The following is a 14,587-nucleotide window of genomic DNA, read 5'->3' as shown; positions in this document are numbered from 1 at the left end:
GGCTCTTACGAAAGGAGGGGAGGGATGGGGCCTATCTTATTTCTTTAGGAAGGGCATTCCAGAGGTGAGGGGCCACCACCGAGAAGGCCCTCTCTCTCGTCCCCACCAACCATGCTTGTGTCGGTGATGGGAGTGAAAGGAGGGTCTCCCCGGAAGATCTTAAAGTTCGCGCCCGTTCATAGAGGGAGATGCAATCGCGAAGATAGGTGGGGGCCGAACCATTTAGGGCTTTATAGGTCATCACCTGCACCTTGAATTTGGCTCAGCAACTTATCGGCAGCCAGTGAAGCTGTTTTAAAAGGGGTGTTGTATGCTCCCTATAGTTTGCTCCAGTAAGGAGCCTGGCTGCCGCCCGTTGTACCAGTTGGAGCTTCTGGGCCGTCTTCAAGGACAGCCCCATGTAGAGCACATTGCAATAGTCCAATCTGGATGTAACCAAGGTGTGGACCACGCTGGCCAAGTCAGACTTCACGAGGTATGGTCGCAGCTGGCACACGAGTTTAAGTTGTGCAAAGGCCCTCCCGGCCACCATCGACACCTGAGCATCAAGTGACAGTGTAGAGTCCAGGAGGACCCCCAAGCTATGGACCTGTAACCCCGTCGAGTGCAGGTTGCCACCCAATACATCGGTCGGCCCCATGACTGACAAGGAGGACCTCTGTCTTGTCTGGATTAAGCTTCAACCTCTTAGCCCTCATCCAGTCCATCACAGCAGTCAGACACTGGTTCAGGGTCTGGGAGGCTTCCTTGGAGTTTGGTGGAAAAGAATGCATACAGATGGCACCCAACTCCAAAACTCCAGATGACCTCACCCAGTGATTTCATGTAGATATTAAAAAGCATGGGGGATAGAATGGAACCTTGTGGGACGCCACAGGTCAAAGGCCACGGGTCTGAGCAGGTATCCCCAGCTTCACCAACGAGGAGCGACCCTCCAGGAAGGGGTGGAGCCACTGCAAAGAAATGCCCCCAAAACCCATTCCAGAAGGATACCATGGTTGATTGTATTGAAAGCCACTGAGATATCCAGGAGAACCAACAGGGACACACTCCCCCTGTCAAGTTCTCTTCGGAAGTCATCCACCAAGGCGACCAAAGTCGTCTCAGTGCCATGACCAGGTCTAAAACCAGGCTGCGATGGATCTAGATAATTGGTGTCGTCCAAGAATCCCTGGAGTTGGGAGGCAACCACTCGCTCTAGAACCTTGCCCAGGAAGGGGAGGTTAGAAATAGGCCGGTAGTTGTTCAGTACCGAGGAATCTAGGGACGCCTTTTTAAGCAACGGTCTCACAATTGCACTTTTCAGGCTTGATGGAATATGACCCTGTTCCAATGAGGCATTTATAATCTTTGAGATCCACTCGGTTAATCCCCCACTGGCGAATTTAACCAGCCAGGAAGGGCAAGGGTCCAGGACACAGGTGGTTGCTCCCACTGCTCCAAGAATCTTGTCCATGTCATCAGGCTGAAAAGGTTGAAACGGATCCATCAAAACCGGACAGACAGTTACCTTAGTTACATCCATGGAGACTGCATCAAAACTGGCATCTAAGTTGGAACGCAGTTGAGCGACTTTATCTGCATAATGATGTGCAAACTTTGAAGTTTTGGAATGGCTATTTCCAATTTTCAGCTATAGAGCATAAGTGCCCAGTCAAACTACCAACCTCAGAAGAATGCAACCATAGCAGTTAATAGCATTATAACTGGGTAGTGTGAAAGTGCTTAAACCATTGCTCTGTTAGAAAACTAAGGTATCTAGCTCATCTTTATACTTCTACTTTAGGTGGGAAAGGGAGGCACAATCTGCAGGTCAGTTGTTTACAATATACCTTGACAGGCAGCTCAAGATTAGAAAAACCTTTGTTAAAGAATATATGGATAAGTTTTCCCACTGGGGTAACAATAGAAGTGAGCACTAGGACCTTTTAATGGGGAATTTTGGTGCCCATTCTTCTTCTCATCAAGGAGTCCTACTTGAAGATAAGTTATTTACCAGTAGCATTTAGTATTGACAGCTGACTGGGGATGTTTGTGTCAGAATTGTGTAGCATAATTTACATCTCTTCCATCCTGCTCCATTTTTGTGAGGTAAATCTATTACACATGTCCAGAACTGTGTGATGGTGGTTATCATGATGGTGAGGTATCTCAATATGATATGCAGGAATTTAACATATATATATCTGTTGAGGGAAAAATAAGAGAATACGTAATTTGCATAATGTGAATATTTCCTCAGGACAGGAGTGTTCGTCCATTTATAATGTCCCAGTCAAAATGTTATGTTCATTATGCAGTACCAAATTGATAGTTACAACCTTTCCTTAGTTGCCCTGGTATAAAACCATTCTGGATGAGTTCCTCTCATCAAAGTTTGGGGGAAATGAAAAGGTTGGAAAACATTGTAGTGAGTTATTTGAACAGAACCTAATAAGTACAAAATCCCCACAGTTGCATTGTACCTAGTTGTTGGCTTGCCATCTTGATTACTATGAAATGATGGGTCACCAATTTTTTTCCAAAGGAGCTCCTGATGAAACTTGAATATTCGACCCCACTCTAACCCAAAAAAGGTGTTATGTTTGCTTTAATGGTTTTTAATGTTTCCTCAAGGAGGGAGGGATTCAGGGTTTTGGACAAAGATGAAATATCAGCTTATAGTTTGAAAGAGAAAATGAACTGAATGTTGTCAAGTGGTTAAAGGAGAACTACAAATTAATCTACAGATAAATTCATTATTTGTTTAGATGTTGGATCAGAGCTTACAAAAATGTTCTTGTCTGTGTAAAAAACCCTATCATTTTAATGAACTTGTCAACTAGCCTTGTTGGCCAGGGGTTGTTGAATTTGTAGTTCATGCAAAAACATTTCCCAAATTTTGTTGGATAACAATCTGCTGCGTATTGGGACTGTGTAGTATTTGCATCCTTTTGTATTTTGCTTCTATCCTTGTAATCAATGGGAATATTTCAGACATTAAATCTTAGAATCATAGAGTTGAAAGAGATCTTGTGGGCCATCCAGTCCCCTACCAAGAAGCAGGAAAATCGCAATCAAAACACCCCCATCCAGCCTCTGTTTAAAAGCCTCCAAAGAAGCAACCTCCACCATAGTCTGGGGCAGAGAGTTCCACTGCTCAATAGCTCTCGCAATCAGGAATTTCAGATGGAATCTCCTTTCCTGTAGTTTGAAGCCATTGTTCTGTGTCCTAGTCTCCAGGAGAGCAGAAAACAAGCCTGCTTCCACCTCCCTATGACTTCCCCTCACATATTTATACGTGGCCTCCTCTCAGCCTTCTCTTCTACAGGCTAAACATGCCCAGCTCTCCAAGCTGCTCTTCATAGGGATTGTTTCTCCAGACTCTTGATCATTTTAGTCGCCTTCCTCTGGACACATTCCTGCTTGTCAACATCTCCCTTAAATTGTGGTGACCAGAATTGGACAGAGCATTTTCCAGGTGTGGTCTGACCAAGGCAGAATAGAGGGGTAGCACAACTTGCCTGGATCTAGACACTATAACTCTTCAGCTCTTTCTCATCCATAGGAAACTGTCCTATCATTCCTCATTGCTCTGTAGACTTGTAAGGGTACAAGTCTACAGTAGAGGCTTGCTTTTCCAACATAAACAGGCTGGTAGAACGTTGGATAAGCAAAAATGTTGGATATTAAGGATGGATGAAGGAAAAACCTATTAAACATCAAATAATGTTATGATTTTACAAATTAAGCACTAAAACATTGTGTTTTACAACAAATAAACAGAAAAAGCAGTTCAAAATACAGTAACGTTATGTAGTAATTACTGTATTTAAGAATTTAGCACCAAAACATTGCAGTGTATTGAAACAGCTGTGGATCTGGGCAGGATGCAGACTGCATTGGATAATTCAGAATGTTGGATGAGTGAAGGTTGGATAAGTGAGATGCTACTGTATTCTCAAATTATCTGTACTTAGTTGTAGAAATAGCCAGTAGGGAAGAAATGTACTGAAAGCTGAAAAACTGCAGTAGACTCATACAGGAAGAAATCCTCCCACACATCTTTCCTTATCAAAATGTTTTTACGCAGCATGAGCTCTTGCTATTGTATAAAAAAGAATACATCATCTACATGCTCAGGAAGGACCAGGAAACTGATTTTTTTTAATGCTCATCCCTTACAGTTCTTCATTCAACTGGATTTCATTTCTGCTTTTATTTTATGACACATTTTAGTGATCTGCCAGGATATTAGACAGTCTGATGGTAAACAGTAAAGATGAATATTATTCCTTGCAATGCTTCTTCCCCCCATATAAAGTCGATGCTTAGAGACATTTCTACAATTTGGCACAGCCCAATATTTTCATCATAATTGATGCCAGCTTATAGAACCACAGAATCATAGAGTTGGAAGAGACCACATGGGCCATCTAGTCCAACCCCCTGCCATGCAGGAAAAGCACAACCAAAGTATTCCTGACAGATGGCTTCTGGTTGACTTATACAATTTGTTCATGTGTTTGGAATGACTTAATAGCCAGTTCCTACAAAAGCAGCGAACCAATTCAAGTATAGCAAAAGAAGCTTGTGTTGTACCTGCAAATTGACTTAAAAGAAAAGCAATAATATACAGGAAATGGCCAGCTTCTATTTTCCTCCAAAGAACAGCAAACATGTTGATAGCAATAAGTGATATTAATTTGTATTAAACTATAAGGGTCACTGCTTGGAAACAAAAGACCGTTCACTATTACAATCCCAATGGCAAAATATAACAGAGGTAAACATTATTCTTGTTGGAAAAAGTATCACTATTATGATGTTTTTGTTGTTTGGGAAATACTCAGGAAAGCAAATAATGATTTGCTGCTGCTTTTACAATGACCAACTAAAAACCTCTCATTTCATATTCAAAGCTGTACTGATTTTTTTATTCATACCCTGTGAAGTCTACAGAGCTTTGGTCAGAAAGAACAACTATTTCTGAATAATGTTTTGCAAACAGCAATTCTTTCAAAAGTCATTGGATCTGCAAAACAGATATAAGCTCTTTTATAATGGTCACAGAAGCTTACCTATTTCTTTGTATATCCCAACTATAAAATTCAATTCCACTGTATTTATTGTTTGATATTTGTAAGAATCCAAAATTGGAACACATAAGCATCACTTTTTTGGATTAAAACTGTCAGAATCATCCAATCCATAGTTACAATGCTGGCCAAGACATCCTGAGGGTTTTACATACCAAAAGTCACATTTCTAAGCTCTGACTTGAATTACACTTATAATCAGTTACTCATCACCCTCCTTGAAAAAAATGGGTAGACAGCTACTATAGAATTTCATTGAAATTAGGCAGATTTCAAAGAAAACATATTACATTGATTTAAGTAAATGTTTGGCCATTTTGTGTTCTTTCCCCATCACCTTACTTGAATCCCTGTGACAAAGCATTGAGGGAAAGAACTTTTTTGAATATGAGCTCATCTGAAGGAAACAGACAAAGGTATAGCACCAAATCTATACCTCTCCCTGATATACTGATTTACAGCAAAGATGCAGAAATATTGAGTTTAAAAGATCCAATGATCTTTATGTGGAATAGTAGAAGAAAAGCTGGTTTTTTTAATTTTTTATGCAAATATTATTTTGTTCAGAAATGAAAAGCACAGCCGTGTGTGTGTGTGTGTGTGTGTGTGTGTGTGTGTGTGCATGCATGTGTTTTAGTTTTAGAAACTCCATCTGAGCAACAGGGATGACAATGGAGCCAGACGACAGGAACCAGCCAACCAGAAAGGGCAGCTCCCCGTCTATAAAACCCAGGCTCAAACATAGATAGCATTCACACAGCCAGGGGAATCAGCTGCATTCAGATTTAGCACCTGTCATCGGCACCAGTAAAGAGATTCTTCTGCTTAAATTTGGGATTGAATTGATATATGTTTTAGTTCAATTTACTGTTTAGGTAAAATCTATTATGGCTTATAGGATGCCTGGCTTTGTTTTGGTTTTGATTTACTAATGTAAATATAATAAGTTTTGAAAAAATTCATTATAGCAATATCAGTTTGGAGAAGAAGCAAGAGCTGAGCTAGCAAGGAAGTGAAAGGACAGGAGAAGAGGGGTCATAGCATTTTAGAAGTAGTTACCGCTATCTCAGAAAGCCAGATTAAAATAGAGAGAGAATAACCAAAATATATTGTGACTGCTGCATGACTGCAAAAAGCTTTTTCAGCTTTTCAAGAAAACTGGAGTTTGGGAGGGGGTATTGGAGAGGAAGGGATTTTGAAGTGATCCTAATGTTAGCTGACTCTGACTCTTCTCAGGATAAGAAAGAAATAATAGGACAAAATGTTTGGGGATGAAATGGTTCACTGAGAACCATCTAAAATATCTGTGGGAAGCTTTCAAGCTTCTTGTGATCCAATCAGAAGGGAGCTGATAATCTGATCTGAAATAATTTTGAGAGAGGGCAGGAGACTTTCATCTACCACTAACAACTGACTGTAGGAATTGCCTCGGTAATAATCCCCAAACATTTTTGCATCTTTGTCAATGGAGAAGAATAGCACTTACTTCAACAGCTGCATGGACAGCTCTCTGCTGGATAACACTGTTCGACAGAATGAGGCTACCAACCAAACTGCCCTCTACACCCGAGATGAAGAACTTGCCAAGGCTGAGATTGGGGTTCTGGCTGCTATCCTGGCAGTGACTTTGGTGGGAAATCTGGGGGTCCTTCTGACCATGTACCATCTGAGGAAGAAGATGAGCCGCATGCACCTTTTTATCCTGCACCTGGCCCTGACTGACCTGGTTGTAGCCCTCTTCCAGGTATTACCTCAGATGATTTGGGAAGTGACCTATCGCTTCCAGGGGCCTGACCCTCTTTGCAAGCTTGTCAAGTACCTACAGGTGCTGAGTATGTTTGCCTCCACCTATATGCTTATTGCCATGACGCTGGACCGCTACATGGCGGTCTGCCACCCACTGCGCACCCTTCAACAGACCAGCTGCCAGGCTTACCTGATGATTGGATCCACTTGGTTGCTCAGTTGCTTGCTCAGTTTGCCACAGCTCTTCATCTTCTCAGTGAGAGAGGTGCGCCAGGGTTCTGGCGTGTTGGACTGCTGGGCTGAATTTAGGTACCCCTGGGGACCCAAGGCGTATGTCACGTGGATGACTTTGTGCGTCTTTGTGCTGCCAGTGGCCATCCTCACCCTTTGCTATGGGCTAATCTGCCACAAGATCTGCAAAAATCTCAGAGGAAAGACTAAGAGTGGTGGTTCCTGCATGACAACAGCTTCCATTTCCTACACAGGTCAGAAGGGAGCAGAGTGCCATGGTGGTTCTCGAGTAAGCAGTATTCGTACCATCTCCCGTGCTAAAATCCGTACGGTGAAGATGACCTTTGTCATCGTGATGGCCTATGTGGCTTGCTGGGCACCTTTCTTCAGTGTGCAGATGTGGTCGGTGTGGGACAAGGATGCACCAGATGATGGTGAGTAGGAGACACAGAGAAACTGTTCAAGGGATTCATCCTGCTTCCTAGATAGATTTTTTTTTTTTTGCCCAGTGAAATATCTGGACCACAGTTGTACCACAAGTACATGGTCTTCTTGCAACCCAGGAAAAAAAAGGAAGGACAATCCCACATACATGAACAAAATCATGAAGGAAAACAGTTTAATTCAACACACAAGTATTCACACAGTTCTTTGACCCTCTGCCTCTCACATACAGATGCCTATCTCACACATACAAAGTAGCAGATGCACCCCAAGCCTGTTTTACTTACATTCTTTCTTTGATTGGCATCAGGTAAGAGAAGGAATGGTAGAAGGGAGAAAGACTGATTTTCTAATTCATACCATTTTCATCATCCCAGTAAACAGCAATGCCTAGGCTGGCTGTCACAAAAATCCACAATAATATTCTGCTAGTGATTGCATTGCTCTGCATCCCCATCTAGCTTTCCTTATGGTAAAACAGACACTGATATATGGAGAGATCTGGAGGGTCATTGGGATTTTTTAATGCCTTAATAATGATTTGCTTTAGAAATTGTAATGTCTTATGTAAAATTGGTGACAGGATCCAGAAGTGCAGACATTGTGGTTTTGAAATAATAAATCAAATGCTCTAGAATTTTTTTTTACTGTAACTTGATCAATTAGATAAATTGAATGAAATGTGAACCAATATGCTACTGTTTACTATTATACTTGAATATACTTTCATAGTGTTAATGTGTCTTTTTCTTGAGTGCTTTACATTACCCTGAACTAAGTTATTATCAATGTGATTATCTAAAGAAGGATTTATTTATTTATTTATTTATTTATTTATTTACAGCATTTTTACCCTGCCCTTCTCAACCCCGAGGGGGAACTCAGAGCAGCTATCTTTATATATAGATGCTTGAATTCAAAAACAAAAACTTTAGAATGAGGCTAAAATAAAGAGTTTGCACCTTGGAGAGAGTTTGATCCTGAGCCTGAACATTTTATGATGAAATCTAAACAGCCTTTGTAACAGCAGTAGATTCCAGGATGTTGTAATGCTTAGAATATTTCTAGGAACATGCCACCCATGCTACCCATGGATGTCATGTGGACCAAACCCCCAACCTTCAAGCTACCACTAAGTCCTTCATCACACTAGAGAATGAATCCACTTTAAATCCGGTTTCTGCCTCAAAATTCTAAGGTTTGTAGTTTAGTGAGGCTGTTAAAGGCTCCTACAAATCCCAGAATTCTGCAGGAGGCAGCAATCAGATTTAAAGTGGATTCATTCTCTAATGTGATTAGGTCCCTAAGATTGTAAAAATGCTTTCTACATTAATCAAAGAATTTTGTTTATATCTGTTTGAAGTGAGACTCCTTTTCTCAGGTGAACATATTTAGGAATGGAGTCTTCATACATAGTAGAACTTAAGAAAGATGAGTTTTCAGTCTTGAAGACATTGACAAGTTATTATTTTTACCTTTATTTTTCTGCTCAAAATCTTCTAAGCATCTGCTCTGGCTTTCCAAGCTGTATTAAGGAACACTGTTCTTCAGATTTCTTTGGATGAAGCACTGGAAAAACACACAGGTTCTTGTAATCCCTGTTAACCAAAAAATGGCATTTTGAGCTATAGAGATACTTGTTTCTTATTCTCCTTAAAGAAAGATACCTCAGATCAAGGTATGGTGTGAAATATCCTTCCTTATATTTTTTTTCATATTTCAAAGTTCAGGGATTTTTCCTTACTCCAAAAATGGTTTTTTGACATTTTTTTTTATGGCAGGAGACAAATTAGAATCACCCTCCCCATAGCTATTTTGCATAAAAAGTATTATTCCCCCCCCCCCCAAATTCCCAAAATGAGGAAAATATTTGGAAAATGTGCAAAAGTCCAAGTTTTGCCCACAGAAAGATTATTAAATTCTTCATCTTTTCAGGGTCTGCTTGGGATCCTTTCTACCCACAGATGCAAAAAAAAAAAGCCAGATGTGTGTGGTATACAGGCAGTCCCCGAGTTACAAACAGCAAACTTACAAATGACTCATAGTTAAGAATGGGGTGAGACAACATTAAGTGAGAAAAATCTACCCCTAGCAAGGGAAATTTACTCATGAAAAAGTTATCATGGGATAAAGATGTCACCACTGAAGTTTTCTCACCTATCTTTGTTTCCACAGCAAGCCAAATTTTTCAAACTCTGTTTATCACAGGGACAGGACCTCATCACATGGATGTTGAGAAGTGTGGGGGGTCCGTATACCTACCAAAGGCAATCATCCCTTACAATTGCCAATCATCACAGTTTTCAAAATCTAATTATCACAGTGACAGAAACCGAGTTGAAATCTTCTGAACAGGGGAACAGACAGTAAAACAAACCCACAGGGGTGTTAACACTTCCCTATGCTATCCAAAGCTAGAATAGGTAGGTAGGTAGGTAGAGAAAAGAATGTACCTGTTCTGACCTACAAACAAATTCAACGTAAGAACAAAACTACAGAACTTATCTTGTTTGTAATTTGGGGACTGCCTGTATAGGAAAAATAGAAGCAAATCATGTCTCTCAGGTCTTAAATTTGAACATCTCCTCTCAAAATCATTTTGCCCCTTTTTAAATATCTTCCTAAAGCAGTTCATTGTCACAAAGTGTTGGGTTTTGCCCTGTCTTTGGAGAAGCTTTAAAAGAGTTACCCAAGATGCTGAAACCCATCTCTCACATAGGTTCAGCGTCTTGCAGAGTTCATTCTGATCTCAAAAGTGGGTTCATTAGTTTAAAGAATAAGAATATATGCTGTTGATACCATGTAGTCCACGGCTATTTCAAATATTTGAATGCACTGAACTTTTCATGTTAGGGAGGGGGGAAAGGCATCAAAATGCCTGGCCGCTGTAATGGTCTGGATGAGGGCGAACAAATTGAAATTGAATCCAGACAAGACAGAGGTACTCCTGGTCAGTCGCAAGGCCGAACAGGGTATAGGGTTACAGCCTGTGCTGGATGGGGTCGCACTCCCTCTGAAGGCGCAGGTTCGCAGCTTGGGTGTGATCCTGGATTCATCGTTGAGCCTGGATCCCCAGGTCTCAGCGGTGACCAGGGGAGCATTTGCACAGCTCAGGCTCGTGCGCCAGCTGCGCCCGTACCTTGGGAAGTCTGACTTGGCCACGGTAGTACACGCTCTGGTCACATCCCGCCTTGACTACTGCAACGCTCTCTACGTGGGGCTGCCCTTGAAGACGGCCCGGAAGCTCCAGCTAGTCCAACGCGCGGCAGCCATGTTACTAACAGGAGCAGGACGCAGGGAGCATACAACGCCCTTGTTGTACCAGCTCCACTGGCTGCCGATCTGCTACCGGGCCCAATTCAAGGTGCTGGTGTTGGCCTACAAAGCCCTAAACGGTTCCGGCCCAAAATACCTGTCTGACCGCATCTCGGCCTATGAGCCCACGAGGACTTTGAGATCGTCCGGGGAGGCCCTTCTCTCGATCCCGCCTGCCTCACAGGCACACCTGGCGGGGACTAGGGACAGGGCCTTCTCGGTGGTGGCCCCCCGGCTGTGGAACACCCTCCCTGTGGACATCAGACTGGCGCCCTCCCTTATGACATTCCGCAAGAGACTAAAGACGTGGTTGTTTGAGAAGGCGTTTGAGTAAATGCTGCAACAATTGGCAATGACGATTGGAACGGAACATGGATAACGAGATTTGGATTGTGATTCAATGATGAGACGTCGTGAATGATTTAGTGTAATTGTATTATTGATAGTGATGTTGTTTATTGTTGTTTGTGATATTGCTTATGTTGCGAATTGTGCCTGTTTTTATATGTTGTACACCGCCGTGAGTCACCCTAGGGCTGAGAACGGCGGTCTACAAGTGCAGTAAATAAATAAATAATAAATAAAATAATATGTTGAGCATAAGCACACATGAGCCTATATCGTCTATCAACAAGTTGCAATTGGCCAATGCATATGTAGCCACATGCAAGAGCTTGCAACACATCTTTATTAAAATGGATCCTACACTTTTTTTTTCTTCTTCTCTTTGTTTCAGAATCCAGCAATGTGACTTTTACCATCACCATGTTGCTGGCTAGCCTCAGCAGTTGCTGTAACCCTTGGATTTACATGTTCTTCAGTGGACATCTGTTTCATGACATCTTCCACTTTTTTGCATGCTGTGGAAGCCTTCACTCCAATTTCAAGCGGCAGTTCTCCAACGGAAGTCTCTGCAGCCGAAAGACCACCATCTTGACTCACAGCCCCCAAAGTACCCCAGCTGCTGCTGCTGCTGCTGGGGTTGAAATGCAGCCGGGGAGCTTGAAGGATTTGTACCAGCCTTATGAGGAGACTGTGAGTGATTTGGGAATACTCTAAAGTATTGTGGTGAACTGAGGCATTGCCATTGGATGATCATTATTCTCCATCTCTACACAAAAGCTACAATTTGTGTGGGACTGAAGAAAATCTTCACTCACAATGATTTTTTTACAGAGTTTGGAAAATTACTTTTAAAAAAGAATAATTATGTGCCATTCTAAGGCAACAAAATGTACTTAGTTACCATCACAGTTGCATTTTTAGCAAAAGCTATTTTCTTTTATGTTATTCAGAAATGAGTGTCAACATGGGCTTCTAGCTTACATTACACAATGCTGCACTATAAGCTACTGCTACCGAGTACATGATGTATCTATGTAACAAAGCTACATCCCTGTAACTATAAATGCAACTAAAACAGTACATTTCACACTACAAAAAAGAATGTACCCTTTGTTACCTTATTGTAATTGAAACATATCCCTCAGATGTATAAAAAAGAAAAGAAAAACAACTGGTATAAGTAACACTTATTGGTAACTAGTTAGTTCCAAGGACTGTTATGTTTTGTTTTGTTTACAAATCTGCTTGTTTCAATTGGAAGAAAATACTAACACTCATTTTCTACTTACTGGTATCTGTTTTGAAGCTATCTATCATTTGGGCTTTACAAAGAGTGTACTTGAACACAAGGAAGATGATAAAAGTAGACATTGTTTCTATCTGACTTCAGGCACAGTAACTGAGTCAGACTCTTTTGTAAGTTCTGCCCCATTGAATTAAGGATCCATCCAATCTCATACCATTTCTGTAGCCATTCCCTGTGCCTAAGAATCATGTCCCCTGGTTGCCAGAAACAGGAATTGGACACCTGCTTGCTATTCTCCGAGTCTCCAATGCCTAGGAGGCCATTCTAGCTGGTTGGTGACAGTCCCAACTGGCAAATGCCACATCTATTATTTCTCCCTAAGCCAAGAAAGAAAGAAAAAGCAGCATGATGCCATTTCTTCCCAGAAATCTGAGTATTGCATGTTTATTAAATTAATGATCCTTGATAAACTTTTATTTCTTTGAATCAGTCTAATCCTTTAAAAAAAAAGCATATAAGCAATAGATCATCATATTCTGTAGCAGTTAGTGAGTTGTATAGGTTAATTATGTGTTACACAGAGAAAGGCTTATATTTTTTGTCTTTAGCCTATTTGCAATAGTTATAGTGTTATATTAGTGCTATGAAAGAGGGCAAATAATATAAGATATAATTAAAATAAAATTCCCGGAGCAATGCCAGACCAGAAGCCAATCAGTAGCAATGGCAGATGGTGAACCCCCACCAATTAGTGTGTGAATTGTAACCTGCACCACTTTCAATCAGTGCTTGACATGGCAAAACCCAGTTGTTTGAATTGTTGTCAAACTTCTATAAATGTCTTTGCATGTATTCATTGCCTTGATGTCTGATTTGAGAATGCAGATTCTTTTCCCACCCACTTTGACCGAAGTGAATAAAGGTCTGATATTTGCCTGCAATCTACCTGTGTCTCATTTGATATTTGGAGGCTAGGTATGCTGGGACTCTGAAACCATGGTTTTTGCAGAGCTGAAATCACATAAATCACTGCCACAGAGTTTTCTTTGCAAGGTTTGTTCAGAGGGATTTGCCTTTTTCAGTCTTTGAGGCTGAAAAAATGTGGTGCCCAAGGTCACTCAGTAGGTTTCCATGATTGAGTAAGGATTCAAACCCTAGTCTCCAGAATCCTAGCTGAACTCCAAATACTACTCTGTATACAGGTTTATGATTTCTTATCTGGAAATCAAAATATCCCAAAATTTGAAATTATCCACATGGGTGGCTGAGATATTGACACCTTTGCTTTTTGATTGTTTAATGTACACAAATTTGATTTTATGCACAAGATTGTTTAAAATATTTTCAAACTATATCTTCAGGGTATGTGTATAAAGTGTATATCAAACATAAATAAATTTCCTATTCAGACTTTGATCCCATCTCCAAGATGTCTTATTATATACATATGTGCAAATACAGGCATCAACACAATTTGAATCCGACTTCTGGTCCCAAACATTTCAGATAAAGTATAATCAACCAGAGCTTTAATCCAAACCTCAAATCACTATTTTTTCTGTCCCAGATTCACTTTAGGACCATACCTCACTTGTTGAAAGCAACAACCACAACCTATCTTGATAATAGAGGCACAGCCACTGCCTGTTTTAAGGAATGTTCTCACATCAATATCATTATACTGCTGTGCATTTTATTTCTGAATAGACAGTGTAGCCTCATAGACCTGACTTGAGAACATACTGCAAGTAGCTTCTGGTGTGAGAGAATTGGCCGTCTATAGAGATGTTGCCCAGGGGACACCCGGATGTGTTACCATCCTGCTGGGAGGCTTCTCTCATGTCCCCATAAGTTAGAGCTGACAGGCAGGAGCTCATTGCATCTCACAGATTTAAACCGGCAACCTTCAGGTCAGCAGTCCAGCCAGCACAAGGGTGCTGGCTGGACCTTGTCTCAACATAGTAGACCTATGCTTGTCTCAACATAGCACACCTATGCTACACAAACCATATATCTTCCCTGAAACCTGAAGTCTTCTCAAATGGCCATTTTGTGCCTCATAGCAAGCAGGCAAGTTCTGAGAAGTGTCTGGCCACATCCTCATAGTTGAAAAGATTACAATAGTACTGAGATCATGGAGGATTCTGGCCTGTGCAAGGGAAAATTATATGTGCAGACATCT

General features: G+C 41.2%; 1 protein-coding gene across 1 annotated transcript; it reads left to right on the top strand.

Moving 5' to 3' along the window:
* The first annotated feature begins 6,543 nt into the window (after positions 1–6,543).
* AVPR1B (arginine vasopressin receptor 1B) lies at positions 6,544–12,025 on the top strand. Its single transcript, XM_060771522.2, has 2 exons — positions 6,544–7,489; positions 11,551–12,025. Exons 1-2 carry the CDS (start codon positions 6,544–6,546, stop codon positions 11,871–11,873), a joined length of 1,269 nt encoding a protein of 422 aa, XP_060627505.2. The 3' UTR covers positions 11,874–12,025.
* The last annotated feature ends 2,562 nt before the right edge of the window (positions 12,026–14,587 follow it).

The sequence above is a fragment of the Anolis sagrei genome, chromosome 4 (genome assembly GCF_037176765.1).
Source record: "Anolis sagrei isolate rAnoSag1 chromosome 4, rAnoSag1.mat, whole genome shotgun sequence".
Lineage (NCBI taxonomy): Eukaryota > Metazoa > Chordata > Lepidosauria > Squamata > Dactyloidae > Anolis > Anolis sagrei.
This window is presented reverse-complemented; position numbering and strand designations above follow the sequence as displayed.